Source organism: Acyrthosiphon pisum, chromosome A3, assembly GCF_005508785.2.
Source record: "Acyrthosiphon pisum isolate AL4f chromosome A3, pea_aphid_22Mar2018_4r6ur, whole genome shotgun sequence".
In the NCBI taxonomy this organism is placed as follows: Eukaryota; Metazoa; Arthropoda; class Insecta; order Hemiptera; family Aphididae; genus Acyrthosiphon; species Acyrthosiphon pisum.
In genome coordinates, this window is record NC_042496.1 from 30,003,058 (window position 1) to 30,023,962 (window position 20,905).

Below are 20,905 nucleotides of genomic sequence, written 5' to 3' on the forward strand. Positions count from 1 at the left end.
TAATGGTATGTACCATCTGTAAGGCGTGAACAATCATATTTGTATTTTAATCATAGCCCATTGATATATTTTTTTTTATCGAGAATAAGCAAATAGAGAATTTACAATATCTATAATGACAAATAATAGGTACTTAAATATGGTGATAATAACAAGAACAAAAAACTAGACGACGTGATATATTGGTAGGTACTTCTAATAATTTATCATATACCTAACTAAATAGTACCTACCTAATCATAGGTATTTATGGGTAGATACGTGGAGGCTGGAATATAATTAAAATATATTAATTTTAATTGCATAAGACTTTGAAAGTATATTTAAAATCGTCAGTATTTATTTTATAAAATTGCAACATAAATGTTTAGGTGTAGTAGATTAACATCACAAAATAAATCTACACAAAATATTATATATTATAACAGTGTAAAAATAAATATATTACCCTATAGTAGTAGACACTACCCAACTAAAAAAAATGTACAAAATAAATATGTATGCAACATATAGGTACCTACAAGTATTGGTAATTGTATTCGTATTAAACTTAAATTGCATCATATAACATAATAATATAACCCGAACGATCGTTGAGTTAATGCGGATTGATGACTGCGCATATCGACGCGGTACAATTCAATGAAATCCGCCATAAACGTTGAAAAAAATGTCGAAGATATGCCTTTTAAATTAAAAGTCTCGCCGTCGATCGACGAGTATACTCCCTCGATGCAAATAATATTATGTAACCACAAAACACTTAAAGACAACTGTCATCGCTGTCCTCTGGAGGTGCGTACCAGCTGGTACTGACGTTGGCTGCAGTGAACGTAATCGTTGCCGGCCCGAGAACCCGACACCGTCTCGACGGTCTCCGTGGCGGTGACGTTGGTGACGGACCTGCTTGCGGTGTCGTGACATCGACGCGTCGACCGTCGTGAACGTCTGGGGCGAACGACGAAGGGGCGTTGGACGCCTCGCATCACTCGCATCAGCAATCGCAGACCGCGTTTGACAAGCGGCAGCGTGCCACCGCCGCTTGTCGTCGTAGCTGGCGGCGCCGGCGGACGTCGTTGCGGAACGGATCGTCCGCCGTTTCTGGGACCGCCATGATCGATGGCATTCGCTTCGGCAGATCTGCGACCGCACGGTCCGCAGAACCGGAACAGGCTGCACGACAGCGTTCTGAGCACCGGTGACAGGACGCGGAAGCCGACCAGGCACGCGGCCAGCGCTGTCAACGCGGTGAACGCGGAAGCCGGGAGGATCCGGGCCGCGGCCAGAGCGATGGTGACCGCGCACAGGCCGTGCAATAACACGGACCGGTCGGCATGTCGCTCGCATCGCGCTTGTTCTGCGCAGCCGTTGCCAGCGCCGCGACCGCTCGATTCCGCGTCCGACCACATGTTTTGTAGCTGCGGCGGCAGCGGGCTGAATTGTTCTGCACCTCTTCCGCCGCCGCCGTCGTCGTCGTCGTCGTCAGATCGTTCGCACTCGATCATTTCGTGGATTGCCGAGCGTATAATGCCGCGGGATGACGACTGACGATGACGACGGCACCAGAGTTTCGTTTTCGATTAAGGCGTGCGCACGCTTATGCCTGTGCATGTGAATAATATTAAAATATTTCAACAACAAACACGGCTGCTTATTAATTAACGTAGGTACTTACTCACATGTATAACTATTTTAATTTATTTGTGTGCTTATGTACAATATTATTCTGCCGAGTGTTCCGAATAGTTGATTTTATATTAGGGAAACGAAAACATCGCGATTTATATATTATATTATTATAATAATAAGATGGAGGTGAAAAAAAAGAGGCGGTAAAAGGCGAGTAACTATCATCGACTAAATTAAGCGAAACCAAAATAACAATATAATTTCTTGGAAAGGAAAGAAATGGATATCCTCCAATACTCCTGCATATACCCACCTCCACGAAATTCTCACTTCAATAAAGTTATTCAAATACCTAATACTATCAAATCTGTATCTTAAAATTTAAAAACCATTGTATTCAATGTTTATAATAGTATAATACGCACTTAGTTTTTTAAGCTTAAAATGTGTTAAATAATGTTGTTACTAACCGATGGCCACTGTAGACGAGGACGTTTCTTTGTAACAAAGAAATAAAAAGTAAAAAGAATAAGAATAAAAATAGTAAATACTAACACCGCAGACTACAGTGGTCATTGTTGTCAGGGTCTCAATGGGATATTCTCATTTCAAACAAATTGTGAGCTACATAATATGCAAAAATAAGCTAGGAAAATATAAAATAGATAAGTTAACATAAAGTTTAAAGTAATGCAGAAATAATAAATCCAACTTACCTAGGTAAAGGGGAACCCGTGGACCGTGGTATATTTAATTTATCTTCTAAAATAATTATGTTCATGCTAAACCCATAATAAGATTTACTTATATACAAATAATACAAATAAATGAATACAAATATAAGTTTATTCATATACATCAATTAAAAATAAATTAGGTATAGATACAAAAAATAGTAATAAATATAGGTACTTTTTGAGAATTTTACAATATCAAAACTATTGACAATAATATATTATATATAAAAACAATAATGTTTTACTTCCGTTTAATACATTTTGTCGCCAAACTTCCTACTGGTGCCTCAACAACCAGGAATAATAGTAAGCCGAATAAATAACTTTTCAATAAATCATATAACCAAGCATCAATCTAAAAAAACGTGATTATGAAATTAATGTATATTTTGAAACTGGTTAAAATTAATAGATAATACCATTATTTTAATATGTTGATAATAATATAATGCCGATATTTTAATAATAATTTCAGTCTTACCACAATTGCTTTTGAAAGATAATGAGGTGATCTCATTCGACTCTGTGATATCATCATAACAGTGAGGTTGACTAAGAAAACGGAATACGAAAGTCTTCCCATTGGTACAATGAATCTATTACTAAAGAATTTTAGTAGTAGACCTGTAAGCAGTAAAAAATTCATGATATGAAAAAAAAATGGTGAAGGTCCTATACTTTTCCGTTATTTCTATTACTGTTAGTCTCAATTCCGTTCTTTCGGCACCGATGCTGAGACTACGCACGGGGCACGTTAATAGGTAGTCATAATTGCCTTTTTTTTAATTAATACGTATACAGTGGCACAATTATCGAGAGTATTTAGTGTGCAATTAACAGCCCCCCCTCCGGTTTTGGGGAGCCCCGAGATCTCATATACGATATTCCTATTATAATCTGTAATATATTATAATTTATAGGTACACATATTATTTGCTATAATATACCTATAATATAATAACAATAAATAATAATATGTCTTTAGGTACCCTTTTGAGTTTAGATAATTTGAATTACAAGTATACCTATGTGAGAAACCAGCTGTCTAAAATTGGGACGTATACCTATAACTAATAATTATTAGCTATAAAAATAATGAGAGAAAACAATATTTTTTAGAGTTATATAATACGGTATGACTGTTTTACATTTTTATCAACAACAATAGATATTTGCAGGCATTTGTTTCGAAACTAATATTTCTTTTATAAGTGAAAAACTTGGTAATCGAGTGGAGTATTAGTTGAAATAATAGAATAATATATCGAGCTGATTGAGTATATACGAGAACATCGGTTGTCGGGTGGTAGGTATTCGAAATTTTGAAATAACGGAAAAGTATTTTTTTTGTAAGTGTACTGTCTCATCATTATTCATTATGGTACCTACCTAACCATTTTTTAACTAAAAATATCGAAAAAAAAATGGATACAATGTGAAAAATCTGATAAAATCTGATAAAATTTGATAAAATTTGATATTGCATAAGTTAATATAATAATATATTATAAATTATTTAAAGTTATAATTTATAACACTCAGAGAAAAATAATGCGTAACATTAATGATATCGTTGATAATTCCATAAGTTAATGAATTTAGAATTTACTTTGGTATAATAACGCGTTTCTTAAACACAAAGAAAATATAATTCAAGAAACTATTTTATAATTTTCATACGTTAAGCAGAACACACTGTAAAATCTTGAAATAGTTTTTAGAGCAAAAAATATAAAGACTATCAAATTATCTTATGTTGTGTGAGTGTGTGACCAAAATTATTCAACTTACCATAACCACTTGTGAAATGGCAAACAAGTATCCATGAAAATAATATGACCATGTGCAATGATTAAATGTTGAGTATAGAGCCTATCTAATAGATAATAAGGTCTATCTCTCTTATAAAATATAGCTCCATAAAATTGAACCCATAAACAAATTACGCTAATAGTGAACGTTCCAACGTAGACAGTTATCTAAAATATCAAAAATTAATATTTATTGGTTCAATTCATAAATATATTTTTATAAAATATAAGTCGATAATAAACTAATACTTACTTGTGAAAATTTTACTTTGTTTTCCTTTAATTTTTCAATGATTATACCTGTTGCTATACCTATAAAAAAAGGAAAACCTCGCACGTAACTTGCTCTGTATGACTCATTAAATGTTGCGGAATATCGTGTGTTTTCTAAGAATCTGAAAATAGATTTATATTTAAAATGTTTCATTAGAATTCAATAATACACTTTAACTATATTTTGTCTCTTAATTTATCATTAAAATTTCTAAAATATATGAATAACGCTAAAAACTAATTATTTAATTTTATATTTAGCAAACTGTATTGAAATAATTTTGATAAGCACAATATCCGCAAGTATAGACTTCTTGTGTATAGTAATTAGTAAAGTAACGGCGTATCATCAAAATGAGTAGGTATCACATTATTATTTGTTTAGTAATATTTTAGTATTATTGTAAATTTAACTCACGGAATAAGTATTTTAATTATTCCATCTCTTTTTGTCAATATTGTGATTACGAATGGCACGGATATAGATACACCAAGAATTGCAATCAATAATCCAATCCCGAATTTAATGTTCTTTGTGTAAATGTAAACAATAATAACTCCAAGTACGCAAAATTGAACATCACACGATATGTACCAACTGACTATGAGGCACTGCAATAGATGATTAGTAACAGTTAAACATAATATTATACGGTTTTATACAAATGGTGGCAATAATTTATATTTATTTATTCTCCAAGATTAATATGGGGGTCCCTTTCACAACGGTTGAAACCATATAATATGGTTATGTAACTTATTCTAACATTCGTCATACAATAATACAATTTTATAGTAAGTACTTACTTCATACTTTGAATCGATTAAATTACTTATGAATAACATATTGGTCCACCAATAGTTTTTACATATATCTGCTTCGTCCCAAGTTTTATGAGGCCATAGCGGGCCGTCTCCGAGGTGGGGTACGATGTGAGCAGTGATCGCCATCATCGCACAATAAGCCGGTAATATTCTGAAATGATTTTAGAATATAATATGTTTTATTTTAATAACTAGAAGTATGCAAGAGCAGTAGTGTCAGTGTCGTAGTTATGATGGGGGGGGGGGTTTATTGGGTATAGATGATCCCCCAGAGATTTTAGATTCTGAGCAGAGTGATGAATGTATACTATTTCAACGATGTATCTTATTAGATTTTTTTTGCGTCCGTATATACACACTTTACTACTTTATACGATTTTCAACTTTGAGGATGGCTTCTAATAGAAAATTGGATCTAGTCATCTAGATTGACAAAAAAAAACCCAATATTTTTCCTCTATCAGGAAAATCTATGAATCATTACAAAGATATATATGATGATTATATATGTTTTTCTTAATAAGTTACCTTGGCAACGAAAATCCAATGGAAAATAAAAAGTTGTATCCAGCTTAAAAACATATATATGTTAAAATTAAGAAAAAGCGGGAATTCTTACGCAAAACTATTTGGTTTTTTTTAATTTAACTCAAAATTACCACAGATACCTTAACATTTCACTAATTCTTTATTTTATCATTTTTATAACGTTATAACTTTTAAAATATTTTTTTCTCATTTTGAGTTATTTATTTAGACATGAAATTTTCAATATTTTATCATTTTTATACTATAAATATCGATAAAAAAATGTTTGTTGGGTTATAAAGGTTGATAATTTAATACAAGGTTCCTCATAAGTTGTTATAATAGCAGTTAAAATGTATTAAAAACACATGATGGGCACAGATTCTATATATGCCTTTAAAGTCAAAATCTTAAAAATTTGCAAATAATTATTATTTTGTAGTTAAAAATGTATAAAAGGATTCAAAATGTAGAACAATGTTTCTAAAAAATGCATGTTATCAACTTTCTAGTCGTAAATCGTAACTATGATAAATATAAAATAAATAAATATTTATATGAAGCCAGCTGTAGGTATTAGGTTCCATGCTTGTATACGTTTTTTTTAAATTTAATGGATTTTATTTATTGGTCTTTAGTCAACTGAAATAATTGAACAGTGGTTGTGTTATGTTCAGTTTTTGGGATAGTGCATATATATTAATGTGACGTTATAGTGACGTTTGTTGACTCCGTTTTACATGGTTGAAATATACAAGGTATTATTGCATATATACCCCTTATAAATCAAATATTTTATGATAAAAACAAAAATGGCAGAGTAAAGGGAGCCAATAATAACAAAGTATGTAAGCGCGCGATTTTGAATTTGTTAGCTTCTGTTGGCGTATTTTTGATGATAAGAAAAACTGCTATTTGTGATATCCCTTTACGCAGCCATTTTGTTTCTTATAATAACAATCTAAGTCGATATGCAATAACCTGTATATTTCAATCATGGTCTTATACAAGTGGGCATAACATTATATCATTATACATATTTTAATTTTAAAGCGAATTCAGAGTATTTTATGATATACAAACAGTTTACAATTTTAAATTACTCATAACTCGCTTTAAAATTAAAATATAATAAAATTCCTGTGTCATTGTCCAGATAATAATCTTATCTTTATATTCTATAAGAGATCAATTCACTCTAATTTTTAAACTAACGGAAATAAACGCGCATCTTCTGAGCGTAAAATTTGTTATGTTATACGCACTTGTAAGACGGAGACAACAAATGTCACTGTACTTCCCCTAAAGATTTTCCACTTGTATTATTTAGTAGTTTAAGTCAGGAATGTTGTCATTAATCAAAATTCGTGAACAAAATTAACATTAGCCACGTATCGGACATTGCCCGTAACATTCACATGTGTGTTTGATTTTCATAGCATATTGTCGTAAATTTTATTTTTTATATAATATAAAGGGTTTTACCTGACAATTCTGTAGACAATTGGCATAATAAGTTGTACCAAGACTGATGCCTTTTCTGATTTTTTATAAATCGGTAATAATGTTGAATATATCAAAAAACCAGTTATGAAAAAAAAAGGATCAGTCAAGTTCATACTAGTCAAATAAAGCTGGCGTCCGTTGAGGTACATCTGTAATTATACATTATTATTTATCGTTTAATTATTATAGTTATATTTTCTATAAATACTTAAACGTTTTTTAAATGTATTAAAAAAAACTTTAAGCAACATTTGTAATTTGGAAATGGATTGCAAACGGACAATTATTTCAACCAAAATGTACCGATGGTCCTGATAACGCGATAGGACTTATGAAAACTAATTTAAATTTGTTAATATGTCTATTTGAGATCGTTCAGGCCACGTTTTTTAAACATTTTGTTCTCAAATCCAATACATTTTGTTTGAATATTTAGAATTTATGAACGTTTAAACGCTTAAACGTTAATTATTCGAAAATTAAATTAAATATATTAAAATGTGGTCTGATCGATCTCAAGTCGATATGTTAACGAATTCAAATCAGTTTTAAGAAGTCTTATTGCGTTATCAGTCCATCATATGGGTAGGATTGACAAAAAGTACATGCAAAATGCAAATGAGCATGCATTATTGTGGTAAAAAGACGTTTCGCCCCCGTCTTTTCGTCCCCATCTATAATCACTACATTAAAATTGCTTTTTTTAATTTAATTTATTCAGTTATTTTAAAAAAAATATACGATTTAAATATAATTTATATGTGGGAATGGCCACAAATTTTAAATTTGATTTAATAAAACAAAAATCACTCTAAAGAGAATACTTCACAAATAGTCCGGTGTTACCTACCAACAACTTGTAATAAAATTCCTAATTTTGATTTTTTTTCGATTCCTACTCTAAGCTAAAAATTTGTATTTATAATTTGAATATTTATGTTTAATTTGTTCTCAGTTATTTCAACTATAAAGTATAAATTGTCTTCATGAGTTGAATTAACGATAATTTTAGTCTTTCAATACTGTACTCTTACCTTTTGGGATTTTACATATTATTATCTTTATTTATTTAATAAATATTATATTATTATTATTATTATTAAAACTAATAACTTTTTTTTAAATATTATTTTTGGGAATTTCCTAAAATGTGAAATTACCAATTTTGTTTGAGTTGTTCAGCGACAAAGACGACGATGACGACAAAGATAATATTAACTCCCGGAGGGCAAATGTCCTATCTCAATAATAGACGGGGACGAAATGTCCGTGGGCTCATTCTTTTTACGGGGGCGAAACGTCCGCGATTCCATTATTGTTTACCGTTCACGCGCCCAATGCTGAAGCGATGACTTGTTCATGAGTGGCGGGAGCACTCCGCTATTTCTTTTACACATAGTCGCACAGACCAGTAGCGTAGACATGATTTCTGAAGGGGTGGGGGGATCAGAAAAAGAAAACGACATAGCTAAACGGGAGGGGAAAATTCGAAAATTCTCCACCTTCTCAAAATTTTTTACTTAGGTAGTAAAACATTTAACAATAAGGAACAATGCATATAATTTCAATTGATTCAAAATTCACATCAAACGCAATATGGAAGATTATCCACTCCAAAGCTAATGGGAGGGGATCTGACCCACTACGCTCCTCCAATGTATACGCCACTGGTACAGACTAATGATCACTTACTACGCACACATGTACAAGACTCGCAAGCATACAATTTGGAAATTACCTATTTTAAACTCCTTAAAAACTGTCCATTTGCAATCCTCTTGAAAATTAAAATAGGTTTTAAACACGGATTCAATTAATTTTCAGAGAAAATTGTAAATAATACGAATAGAAATAGAAACAATCTTCTTTAAAAATTAACCGCTTCTGTGTTACCTACACTCAGAACCATTATTTAAAATATGAAATTCTTCATCATGATTTTAAAATTTTAATTTAACTGTTTTCCCTCCCCTATATTAACTTTATTTAAAAAAATATATAAATAATATTTCAACTTACATTTTCTATGAATTTAGGATTAGTTATTGGATTTCCAACTAAATACATAAATCTGTGACCCATTAAAATTGTAAACATCAAAATCGCTTTCCAACCATTTAGCATATTAAATTCGTTTTCTTTATCAAATTTCAATAATATTTTAAACGAATGAATAAAAGAAAATATGTAGAAAAATGATTTTGGAACTTCTCCTGTTGAATAATAAAACATATGAAATACGTTAAATATGTTAATTTTATAGTTCATTGTTAAAAATTATGGTATTTGTATTTTACTAACTCTCGTCTTCTTTCTTCTCTTGCTGGCGAGATAATGCTATATAATGATGAGCTGTCGAAACGCCACAAATTAAAAATAGCACTCCTAAAATCACGCTAAAACAATGAAATAAATTGATGAACATGAAAAAATTATTTAATTTTTGATAAATTCTAATCTTTTTTGCTTTCATAGTCTTTAATTAATATCAAATTTTATAAAATATCAAAAATCCCTAATAACAACAAGCCCAAAAACAATTACTTGGTCACGTAATATGCTGTATTGTAAGGATACATGTCTCCACTAACAGTACACAAGAGCGGATTTACTTTAACAACAGTTTTGAACTGCTCTGGTAAAAACACCTTGTCCAGTTCGTTTTGCAATGATGTTTGAAGATCTGTTGCTGTACAAGAATTCGGAATGCAGATTCCTAAATTTAAACTATTTCGTTGAACTTGATCTGGATAATCCACCCACTAAAACAATAAAGTTGTATACAAAGAATTTCAAATGTCACTTATATTACAAATTACAATAGGTATAGATATTGGATTTTTAATATATATCTAATTTTATTTGTTTAACGGAATCCAATTAGTAATAAATTAGGTTGTATATTGTTCCATAATATTATAGTGGTATGCGATAAGTATTGGATACATAATTATTATTTAATTAATTATTATTATTATTACAATTTAAATTGAGTTTTATATGACAATTAATTAAGTACCTATACCGAATTGTTATTTATTTTTTAATGTAGTATTCTTGTACGAAAAAAAAATATGAAATATTATATTTGTTGATTTATGGTGTTATTGTATAATCTAAATTGTGTTTAAGACAGGTAGCCTTTAATATTAATCGCATTATATAACCATGCCTGGTATATAGAGGTATAGGTATCAATATTTCTTTAAAAACATTTAAGTATTTTAAGTTTTAACATACCCCGAGTACTGTTTTCCATGCATGATTGTTGCCAAAATCGTCTAGATTTTCCGTTCTATTGAAACCATAATTTTTTCCCTCTGGTGGAAATAGTTTTATTTCAGACAAACAATACTGTCCTCTTATTGGATGATGCACATCAACACATTCATCATAGACCCCCATTTGATATCTATTACCTGCCAGTATACCAACGGGATAACGGTTCCAGGATTCGGACACTGAAAAATAAATGTGATTTTCTATAAGTAAAGATTATAATATTATAAGCTATAAGCATACATTATGATTTTATTATTTGAAATAATCTTGTGATCGCTCGGTACACCTTTTAGGTCGTAAGTTCTAATTTATATAATATTGACATTCTCCGCCTATCACCATATGATGAATTAACGTATACAATATAAAATATAATATTATTGTTTAAAAGTTACCAAATGGCAAATTGCAATATCGCTATTCTCACAGTGTTATGTATTTTTAAAACCTTTTGTCGTGCAATGGCAAATGCATGAACCAGGATAAGCAGTAACCAGGATAACTGATAGGTAAGTACATCATTTTCAGCTAGTGAAGACAGTGTATTTCGTCCTTTGATATTTATTTACTGTTTTATGTGCATATCATAATATTAGTTATTAACCTAACTCATCTATTGTTATATTTTATGAGTACCTATTTAAAGATAGATGTAGAAATTATGATAAATATATAATGGAGATAATTATGATTCATTTACTGTAAATTCGTAATAAATATATTTGCAAAGCGTATCACACTATCGTAATGTTAACACATTATGACAAATTGCATTATATACCTTAGTGTATAATACCCAAAATTTTGTTTGGGCTAAACGTTCGATACAAATGTATGCACTCACATATAAAATCAGAATTTTGTTTTTTTTTTCTGTTCGATCGGTCCGCCCGGTTTGGGTTTAGTGTATGTGCGATTAAGACGTAGGTAGGTAAATTTGTTGAATGCTTTTGTTAATATTATTCCATCCATTATATAGAGATGAACCCTATTAGCTATTATAATATATGTAACATGGACAATATGGCATACATATATAGAAGTACTCCACGATATTGTGAAGTAGTATTTCAGAATAAATTAATACAAATTACGTCCAGATACAAGCTACAATACCTACTTCCTTTTTTAAATCGGTCAGTCGTTGTTTATTTTCACAGTTGTAACTTTTAACTTATAAATAATAACAATGATGCGATTAAAAATAAAGAATGGAATTCAAATTGATTTTTTTAATAAACCAATACAGTAATATTATAACGTAGTGTACCTACCTACTAATAAAATGTCAAATATTTCAAACAACAACTGCCCGCTTCATTATGTAAATATATTATGGCATTGAACTACCTACATCAATTATATCGTTATACAGACTTCTCACACTCTCACTCTCACACGTATACGGGTTTAAAACATCAAAACATTATCACATTAAATCCGTCTCGGGTACATAATAATAAATAATTATACTTAACAAGACCCATGTACAACTATAATGAATAGTTAAAAAATATATTTAATATACAATATTAGGCTAAACATTACAAATAAGTATATTGTATTATCATTAAAACTTAAAAACTTAATATTTTTAATACATTGAAAATGTATACCTTATTTATTATTTTTTGTTAATAAAATAGAAAAAAAAAATAGAAACATGAGTACTGGACAGCTATATGACTATGTAAATATTCCGGAAGACAATATAGTAAATGTCGCGGTTGATTACGTAACAAACCTAGATATGAATTGTACAATATAAATACATTATAAACTACATAATATATAATATAAAAATTTAATCATTTTTATAAATATTCAGCAACTAATTCTAAATAATTCTAGACAATATTACTATTTACTTTCAATATTATTCTGTTTGATAGCTTCGCAGGATTTCTATATGTTAAAATATATGATTTAAGCAAATGTGATGTTTATACAGCTCAAAGGAGTAAATATTACTATATTTATCTATATATATAAATATAAGAATCTAACTTGATTTTGGAGACGAAGGAAACCGGTTTGTTTGTTTATTTATTATTGTTAGTATTATTAATTAATTATTTGTTTGTACTTGCATTTTTCCATTTGAAATATATATTATTCATTGAACAAATAATTTATTGTTACATATTTTTCAACCTTATCTCTATTCTATAATAAAAAGAATAAAATTTACCACTCCAGTGGTTGAATTTAAAATATAGGATATATCATTTTCAGAAATAAGCAATAACAATAACTACAATATGTAATTATATTATATCATATTATTTGTATAGCCAAAAAATAGTCTTATGTTTTTAAATTAAATTATAAAAAAATAATTTCTTCTGGTGGAAGGTCGGGCAGCCACTATATTATATTATGTGTGTTGTGTGTATTATATTTATAGTATAATAATAAATAATAATAATAAGAAAAAATAAGCCTTAACAACGGTAACATTAAATAATTGTATGCATATTTTTTCGGGGTATCAAAAACGAATTGGTAGTTAAGTTAAAATCAAAATGCTCTGACTAATATACTAAAGATTAAAATATAACTAGTAACTACCTAATATATTTTAATTTTTAATATAAATATTGTGTAATATATAGGTATAATATTAATACTTTTATGACTTATAAATATTAATTATTATACAAAGTATATTATAATAATATGATAATGATGTACACATTTTTATACATGGTCATTCAACCACATATTATTATGTATACTCAAATATCATAAAATTATAGTTTCGAGAAAATATGTAAAATACGGTCCTTGACTCCTTGTATAGATTTTGGTTGATATCATGGCGTGTATGCCGTATATGTAATAAGTAATAACATAAGTGTCGGAAACGCATCCATGTTAAATTACCTATTATCTCAAGCCGGATGTAATACGATCGGTCAACTGGGTTTTTTTGCGGGGGGGGGGGGGGGGGGTTATAGTTAAAAATATTTATAAAAATTGGTTTCGCTTAAAAATTACCACTTTTTTCAATTTTTTTTATTTTTCTTGACGTTTTCTAAAACCACCTGGAATTTTAATTTTGACCTCCCAAAAATACTAACTAAATTCACTTCTCCATCAGAAAACATACTGATCTTGATAATCGAAGCATTTTTACTAGGTACCAAAAATGTTGCTGATTGCAGACAGAACAAACCCATATTGTTATTGTAAAATCAATACATACTTTCGCTCCGCTCAGAATCTAGAACGAATATTTTTTGTTGATTTGGGTTACCATTGGTGACAAAAAATAAAATTACTATTATAATCTATATATATAAAAGAAAGTGTACTTTACCAATAACCAACGCAGAGCCGAACCTATTTGAGTTATTGACTTGAAATTTTGAGGATAGATTTTTATAATAATTTCATCGGGCACTAAGAAAGGATTTGTTGAAATTTGCATTTTAAAGAGGTGCTCAAACAGGGATCTTGAGTCTCACGATGGAAATTGGAAATTTTATTTTTATTTATTTTTTAAATAGTTGCCATTGGTTACAGTCTACAGTAGAAATTAGTATTTATTTATTATTGGTTATTATTTGTGCAGATCAGGTACAAGCTAGCACCCAATCAAATTATTGAACATTGCTGCAAGTTACACCCAAAAACAGTTGAACAATCATAATTTTTTTAAGTTGCAATTTTTTACGGGCAACGGAATGCACGGGTTCAGCTTGGTATGAATGTTTGTGTGTAGATTAAACATCTGGGAAAAAGACAGACTAATTTAGGAATGGTTTAATTTGGTTTTTTATTATATTAGTAGTTATGTTAGGTTAGAATTTTGTATTAATTGATTATATTAATCCACCACATAGGTGGAATACGACTAACTTGGTATAACTTTGATACTTTAGAGTTAAATCATACACCTACGTACAAACAGCACGGGGTCCGCGATCTACCGTAGGTAGATTGCCTACCTGATAATATACTGCTGCGAATCATAATTTTTATTCCGGGAAACGGAAAAGTTAAGATACATTTTGAACACCATACACCGAATATTAAATAACGAATTGCACAAAGTTCGAGTCATAAAGATTTGGTACATTTAACGGGCAACGAAGTGCACGGAATCAGCTAGTCGTAAAATATGTTAACACTGTATTTTATATTGTGTCAAAACCAACCAAATGGCGGGCCGTGTTGAAAATATTTGTAGTTTCATTTAGGGTAGTTATAAAGACAGGCCAGCAGGCCACAGGGTAAATGTATGTATACCGACATTATTTAATTTTTCTCGGGCAACGCCGTGCAGGATAAGCTATAGAATAACAATATATAAGAATATAATATATTATAATGTATGTGCCCCCTCCAATCAAAAGAAACTTTGATTTCGAATGTCGATTGACGAATTTACACGAAAAGTGTTTTGAATAGGTAGCCTTGTTCGTGAGCACTTCGATAATCGCCGAGAAGTGACGAATTATAATGAATCGCGGAACTGCTGTCGGATACACGCACATATTTTAATATAAATCAGTGCATATTAATTAAATAATTATTCTAGATAATTATAAATTACCATTTTTTTAATATTTAGTTAACTTATTAAACTCAAAAACAAAATTTTGCTTCCGGGTAATTAATAGATACATATCATATAAGTACATAATAATTATGTCTGCCAACAAATATTATTTAAAAGTTGTTGAAACTTGAGTAGTATTTATTTTGTTTGTTAACTTTATAATGTTTTTCTAACATTTTACATTATAACCATAAACTATTATTCACGTAAATTAAAACAGCAGGTAATCCAAAATAATTACTTCATGTATTTGATCAATTACAAATGTAATGCTTATTTAATATTATTTTCTATCTGTATTAACCTTTTAGATTCTGAGTGGAACGATGAATGTATTGATTTTACAATGATGTGTGTTTTTTTTTTATTTTTTTTTTTATTTTTTAATTTTTTTTTGTGTCTGTGTACACGATAAGTAGTCGAAATAATGTTTCGATTTTCAATTTCAGTATCTTGTTCGATTGGAAAGTGAATATCGTTGGTGCATTGGGGAGGTCGAAATTTAAAATTCCCAGTAATTTTCAAAATTGCCGTGAAAAACAAAAGAAAAATTAAGGAAAAACGGGAATTTTTACGCAAAATCGATTTTTAACAAAATTGAATTTGGTTTTTGGTGTAACTTTAAAACAAATGACCGTAGATACATGAAATTTTCAATGGTTGTTTATATTTCCATTTCCTATACACGATAACATTTTCAAAATATTTTGATTTATTTTGAACTGTTTAGAGACATTTTCATTTTCCATTTTTTTTTAGTTTTTTTTCTAAAAATATCAATTAAATTTTATTTGTTGATTAAAAAAGCTTGAAAATTTAATAGAAGGCTCCTAGTATATTGTTTCAAAGGCAGATGAAAAATATTAAAAATCGTTAGTCACAGTTTTTTTTTATAAGCATTTAAAGTTCAAAAATTGACAAAATATGGAAAAATCACGAAAATTAGCAAATTATTTTGAGTTAAGAATTCGTAAAAATTTTTCTTTTTAAATCTAAGATTTTAAAATGTAATATAAGATTCCTTATAAGATTATCTACCTTTATCAAACAAAAAATATCTATAAGAAAGTCAAATTAAATTTTTATGATCGTTTGAAATTCAAATTTTCACAACATTGGATATTCGCTCGATTTCTCATGTGACAAAATTCTTATTTTATTGTAATTAAAAAACGAATGACTGTAGATATTTGAAAATTTTACTGAATGTTTATATTAGCATTTCCTACAATTTTGAAAATATTTTGACTCTTTTTGAGCTGTTTACGGACATTTTCGGTTTTCAATTTTTTTAGTTTTTTTTTCTATAAATATAACCTATTATAGGTTAATTTTTTTTTAATACCATATATAATATTATGTCTTATACCTAGACTGACATACCGTCTCCGCTCAGAATCGTTTTTCTTATACAATGATATTATATCATTGAATTCAAATTTAATACCATCCATTATACAGTGACCCATTTGTAATCTACTGTACAGCAGAGCGACATCCACTTACCCATCTTTTTTTTTCAGTTTGTTATAAACTTATTCAATAAAAATATATAAACAATATTATATAATATTATGATATTAGTATATTACACCAATTACTCATAATTTAACAAACCATGAGTATATTTTATTTTATCATCTTGGATAAATAAAATATTTTTACTAAATTTCAATGTCATATCTATTTATATTTTCATTTTATCATAAAACTGTTACGATATTCAACTATTGACCTAATTATAATAAGCAAATTAAATATATAATAATTATGTCAGTAACTACATAACTTTAAGAAATGAGCTATGAATAATGCATAATATTATATATTCACATTCGTTTTTAATACAAATTACATTTGTATATCAATTCATAAACTTAGATTTAATTTTGAATAAGTTCACAATTTTCATTTATATCTTTCGTGGAAAATCATGTGCAGATTTTGGTTTTTTAGGGAATTGACAGCGTAAAAGAAAAAAAAGACTACTTACGTACTGACAAATGTATAGTTATTAGTTAATACTTAAGTTACTCCGTTATTCAAAGTTCAATAAAACAAAAGTTGGATAAGTGGATGTCGCTCTGCTGTACAGTAGGTTACAAGTGGGTCACTGTATAATGGATAGTATTAAATTTGAATTCAACGATATAATATCACTGTATAAGAAAAACGATTCTGAGCGGAGACGGTATGCCAGTCTAGGTATAAGACATAGTATAACACTTATATATGGTATTAGAAAAAATATTGACCTACAATAGGTATCTATAATAAATTCCAAATTAATCATATCACAATATCCATTAGGTACTTATAACGCGTTATACATCAACAACAAACCACGGTACTATCATAAATATAATATAATAGTATACTTTAGAAGTTTCAAGTACCTACCCACGAATAATATTATACAATCACAACAAAATAACTAAAATAGTAATTTCGTCCAAATTTGAACTTAAAATGACTATAAAAATAAACAGTGCTTATGTATTTTTTAAATTTTTTGGTAACAGTATGAACTACTTACGTGGAATCTTGTTTTAAATTTTCAATCCTTAGATATAAAAGTTGAACGTTTTATAAATTTTTAACTACAAAATGATTATTCAATTTTAAACTTGATAAATTTTGTCAAAATTCGATTTTTAATGTTTATAAAAAAAAATGTGCCTATGTATTTTTAATATTTTTCAACTGCTATTGTAATAATATATCAGGGGCTTTGTATTACATTTTTATACTTTTTCGCCCACCAGATAAAATTTTATTGATATTTATAGAAAAAAAAACTAAAAAAAATGGAAACTGAAAATGTCCGTAAACAGTTCAAAATAAATCAAAATGTTATGGTGTATAGAAAATGCTAATATAAATAACATTCAGTCAAAATTGTATGTACCTACAGTCATTTGTTTTAGAGTTGCACCAAAACCCAAAATCGATTTTCTCAAAAACAGATTTTGCGTAAAAATTCCCGTTTTTCCTTAATTTTTCTTTTGTTTTTCACGTCGCAATTAAAAACTACTGAGAAGTTTTTACTTTTGACCCCCCAAAGTACCAACTACATTCACTTTCCTATTAGAAAAGGTACTGTTGAAGAAAATCCAAGCACTTTTACAGTTTTACTGTCCTAAAAGGTGATGATAGACGCAAAAAAAATTAAAAAAACACATAATTGTAAAATCATTACATTCATCGTTCCACTCAGATTCTAAATATCACTAGGTATTATTATTGTATTAAAAATTGTGTTTTTGTTATAGCATTTTTGGTACAGAATTACCAGAAATGACATAAATATTAAAATATTAATGTAATTTGTGACTATTTAAAACAGAACAATCCAGGAAATAACAAAAATATTAGTACAGCTACAATTCGCTTTTTTTAAGCGCGCTTTCAAATTTTAAAAACTACAATGTTCTATAAAGATCATTGTTAACCGATCTCCCTCAAAATAATAACTCTTCACGCGAATCTTATAATTAATAATATTATCATCACTGCTCACATAGTCAAATGACCTGTTGCTAGATGAGTTAAAGAAGATCTGGTCTCTGCAGTCTGCACCCTTTCCAGAATTTTAATTATTATATATGAAAGTGAAATAATTGTTTTATAGAATATAATTTAATATGTACTGTGGTAGGTACATAATTATAATTTTTGTAAGTGTTTATAATTTTTCATTATAAATTATAATTTAAATAATTATAAAATAGCTAGTTTTTTCACTTACGCCACTTATGCCGTCTTAGTGTAATGGGAGATTTTAATTTTATCTTTTATGCATGGATTTTTATTATTTTTTATCCCTCTTTTCAAATAACTAAATTAAATTTTATAATTGAAAAACAAATTTCGTATTCAAAATTAACACATTATACATTTTTCTAATTATGTAAATTAAGTTTTCGCTACATTATAATGTCAATATATTGACTATTGTTTAACCAACATATCCGGGTATCAGCTATACTTGGAAAAAATATAAAAAATTAAAAAACAAAATTATATTCCTATAATTCTTAAAAATACATAAATAATAAATTAATATTATCTACTCAACGCGTTAACCAAATCGAGTATAAACCTACCTAATATTAGCTGTAGGTATTGTAGGTTTTTGGGACGGTAGGGGGAACGCACGTTTTTTTGTGTTTGGCAGAATTTTCAAGTGGGCACCCTTAGGTATCTGCCATACCCGAGTGGGGGATGGCGGCAATTCTCAACAGCCGCCGTAACTCGGCTGATGAAAAATGCCGCCCGCGACCGAGGAATCGAGCCGGCGTCGGCTGCGTCACAAACGACGCCTTAGACCGCTCGGCCACTCCGTCCCCCTATTTTTTTTTTAATTAGTATATAAATCACATAAAGAGTGAATGTGTCTTTCTAGTTTCTAATTTATAAATTATAAAAAAACAATTTTATTGAACTTTTATCATAATGTACAGTGTACACTGCATACTCTTTTACTTTTACTTAACTATTATTTATTAATTTAAACTATACTCATCTCAATTAAACAATTTAACAAATATATTTCTTTATATCGTATAGCAATTGAATTCCATAATAAGATAAGTACATGATCTTCATGTGTAATAGTAATATTTACGTATAAACGAAAAATTTCAAAATGTTTTTAACTTGATGGATTTTTTTTTTTAAATCAACTGAGAAAAGCTAAGTTAAGTTTAACTAGTTAAGTTAAAAAGTTAAAAAAAATATTAATTTTTTATTTTAACTTTAAATTTTTAACTAGTTAATGCCCACCTTTGATTTTATGGATAATATACCTTATAATGATATAATAATATTATAGTATATTATGTAATACTCACTTCTAACGGCCCAACTGGTGTAATTTCGTAAACTGTTGTCGTAAATCTCGACTTGTTTGCGGCACTCGGAACTTCCTACATGTCGCACGGTGAAATTCGCCAAAGCTTGGTAGAAAAGATCAGAGACCCACGACCCAGGAATACCGGCATCCAAAGTACTTGCTCCAGCATTTAACGCCACGACGGACTCATTATTCGACGCAACTTGGCCATGGGAGTACTCTGTCGACAGCAAAGTGATCAGCACGATCGCAACCACCGCTGGTGGGTAATACGACATTTCGAAGCCGTTCACTTATATATAATTTATAAATCTATAGGAGATTTATAGATCGAAAAATAGACGAAAAATATTTGGTTCTGATGGCTTTATACACCACGCGTGGTGTACCTTATAATAAGAATGTCAATTATTATTGTTCACTTGCACGCGGCTTGGCGGTCACTCGTAATTTGCGGTAAAACTGTGAGCATTCCTATTATTTCACACTCGTACTCGTCCAATATAAAACTTGAGTATTAAAGTTATCTTAGAAAACTTGGATTATCGTCGTCGGCATCTGGCGGTCAAGTGCGGGATAGTTATAGTATGCCCAGGTATGATGCGTGGTGGTACGTGTGTAACGACCTTGCCAAAAACAACAAGGGAAGTAGGAAAATACGGATGTATTTCAGTATTTGTTTATATTATCGCAGCGGTATAAAATCAGAATGTTAATTTTTTAATTCCTATAATAGAATAGTTATAATAATGTTGCTATAATGTTGTAATATGCCTCAGGTTTGTTCTCCGAAATCATAATAGTCATAATATAATAATAATAGGTATTACATTATAATAATCATAATATAATAATATAATATAATAATCATAGGTACTACATTATCAGTACA

General features: G+C 29.2%; 2 protein-coding genes across 2 annotated transcripts; both read right to left on the bottom strand.

Annotated features, from left to right (window-relative positions):
• Positions 1–298: 298 nt before the first annotated feature.
• Positions 299–1,579, bottom strand: LOC100569913. The gene has a single exon (XM_003246201.4). It carries the CDS (start codon positions 1,503–1,505, stop codon positions 777–779), a length of 729 nt encoding a protein of 242 aa, XP_003246249.1. The 5' UTR covers positions 1,506–1,579; the 3' UTR covers positions 299–776.
• Positions 1,580–2,459: 880 nt separating this feature from the next.
• Positions 2,460–20,599, bottom strand: LOC100164416 (nose resistant to fluoxetine protein 6). The gene is made up of 12 exons (XM_008187423.3): positions 20,012–20,599; positions 10,550–10,770; positions 9,854–10,071; positions 9,611–9,705; positions 9,329–9,522; positions 7,289–7,458; positions 5,258–5,426; positions 4,869–5,062; positions 4,431–4,572; positions 4,158–4,345; positions 2,848–2,990; positions 2,460–2,721 (listed from the first exon to the last, which is right to left on the bottom strand). Exons 1-11 carry the CDS (start codon positions 20,289–20,291, stop codon positions 2,969–2,971), a joined length of 1,893 nt encoding a protein of 630 aa, XP_008185645.2. The 5' UTR covers positions 20,292–20,599; the 3' UTR covers positions 2,460–2,721; positions 2,848–2,968.
• Positions 20,600–20,905: the final 306 nt, after the last annotated feature.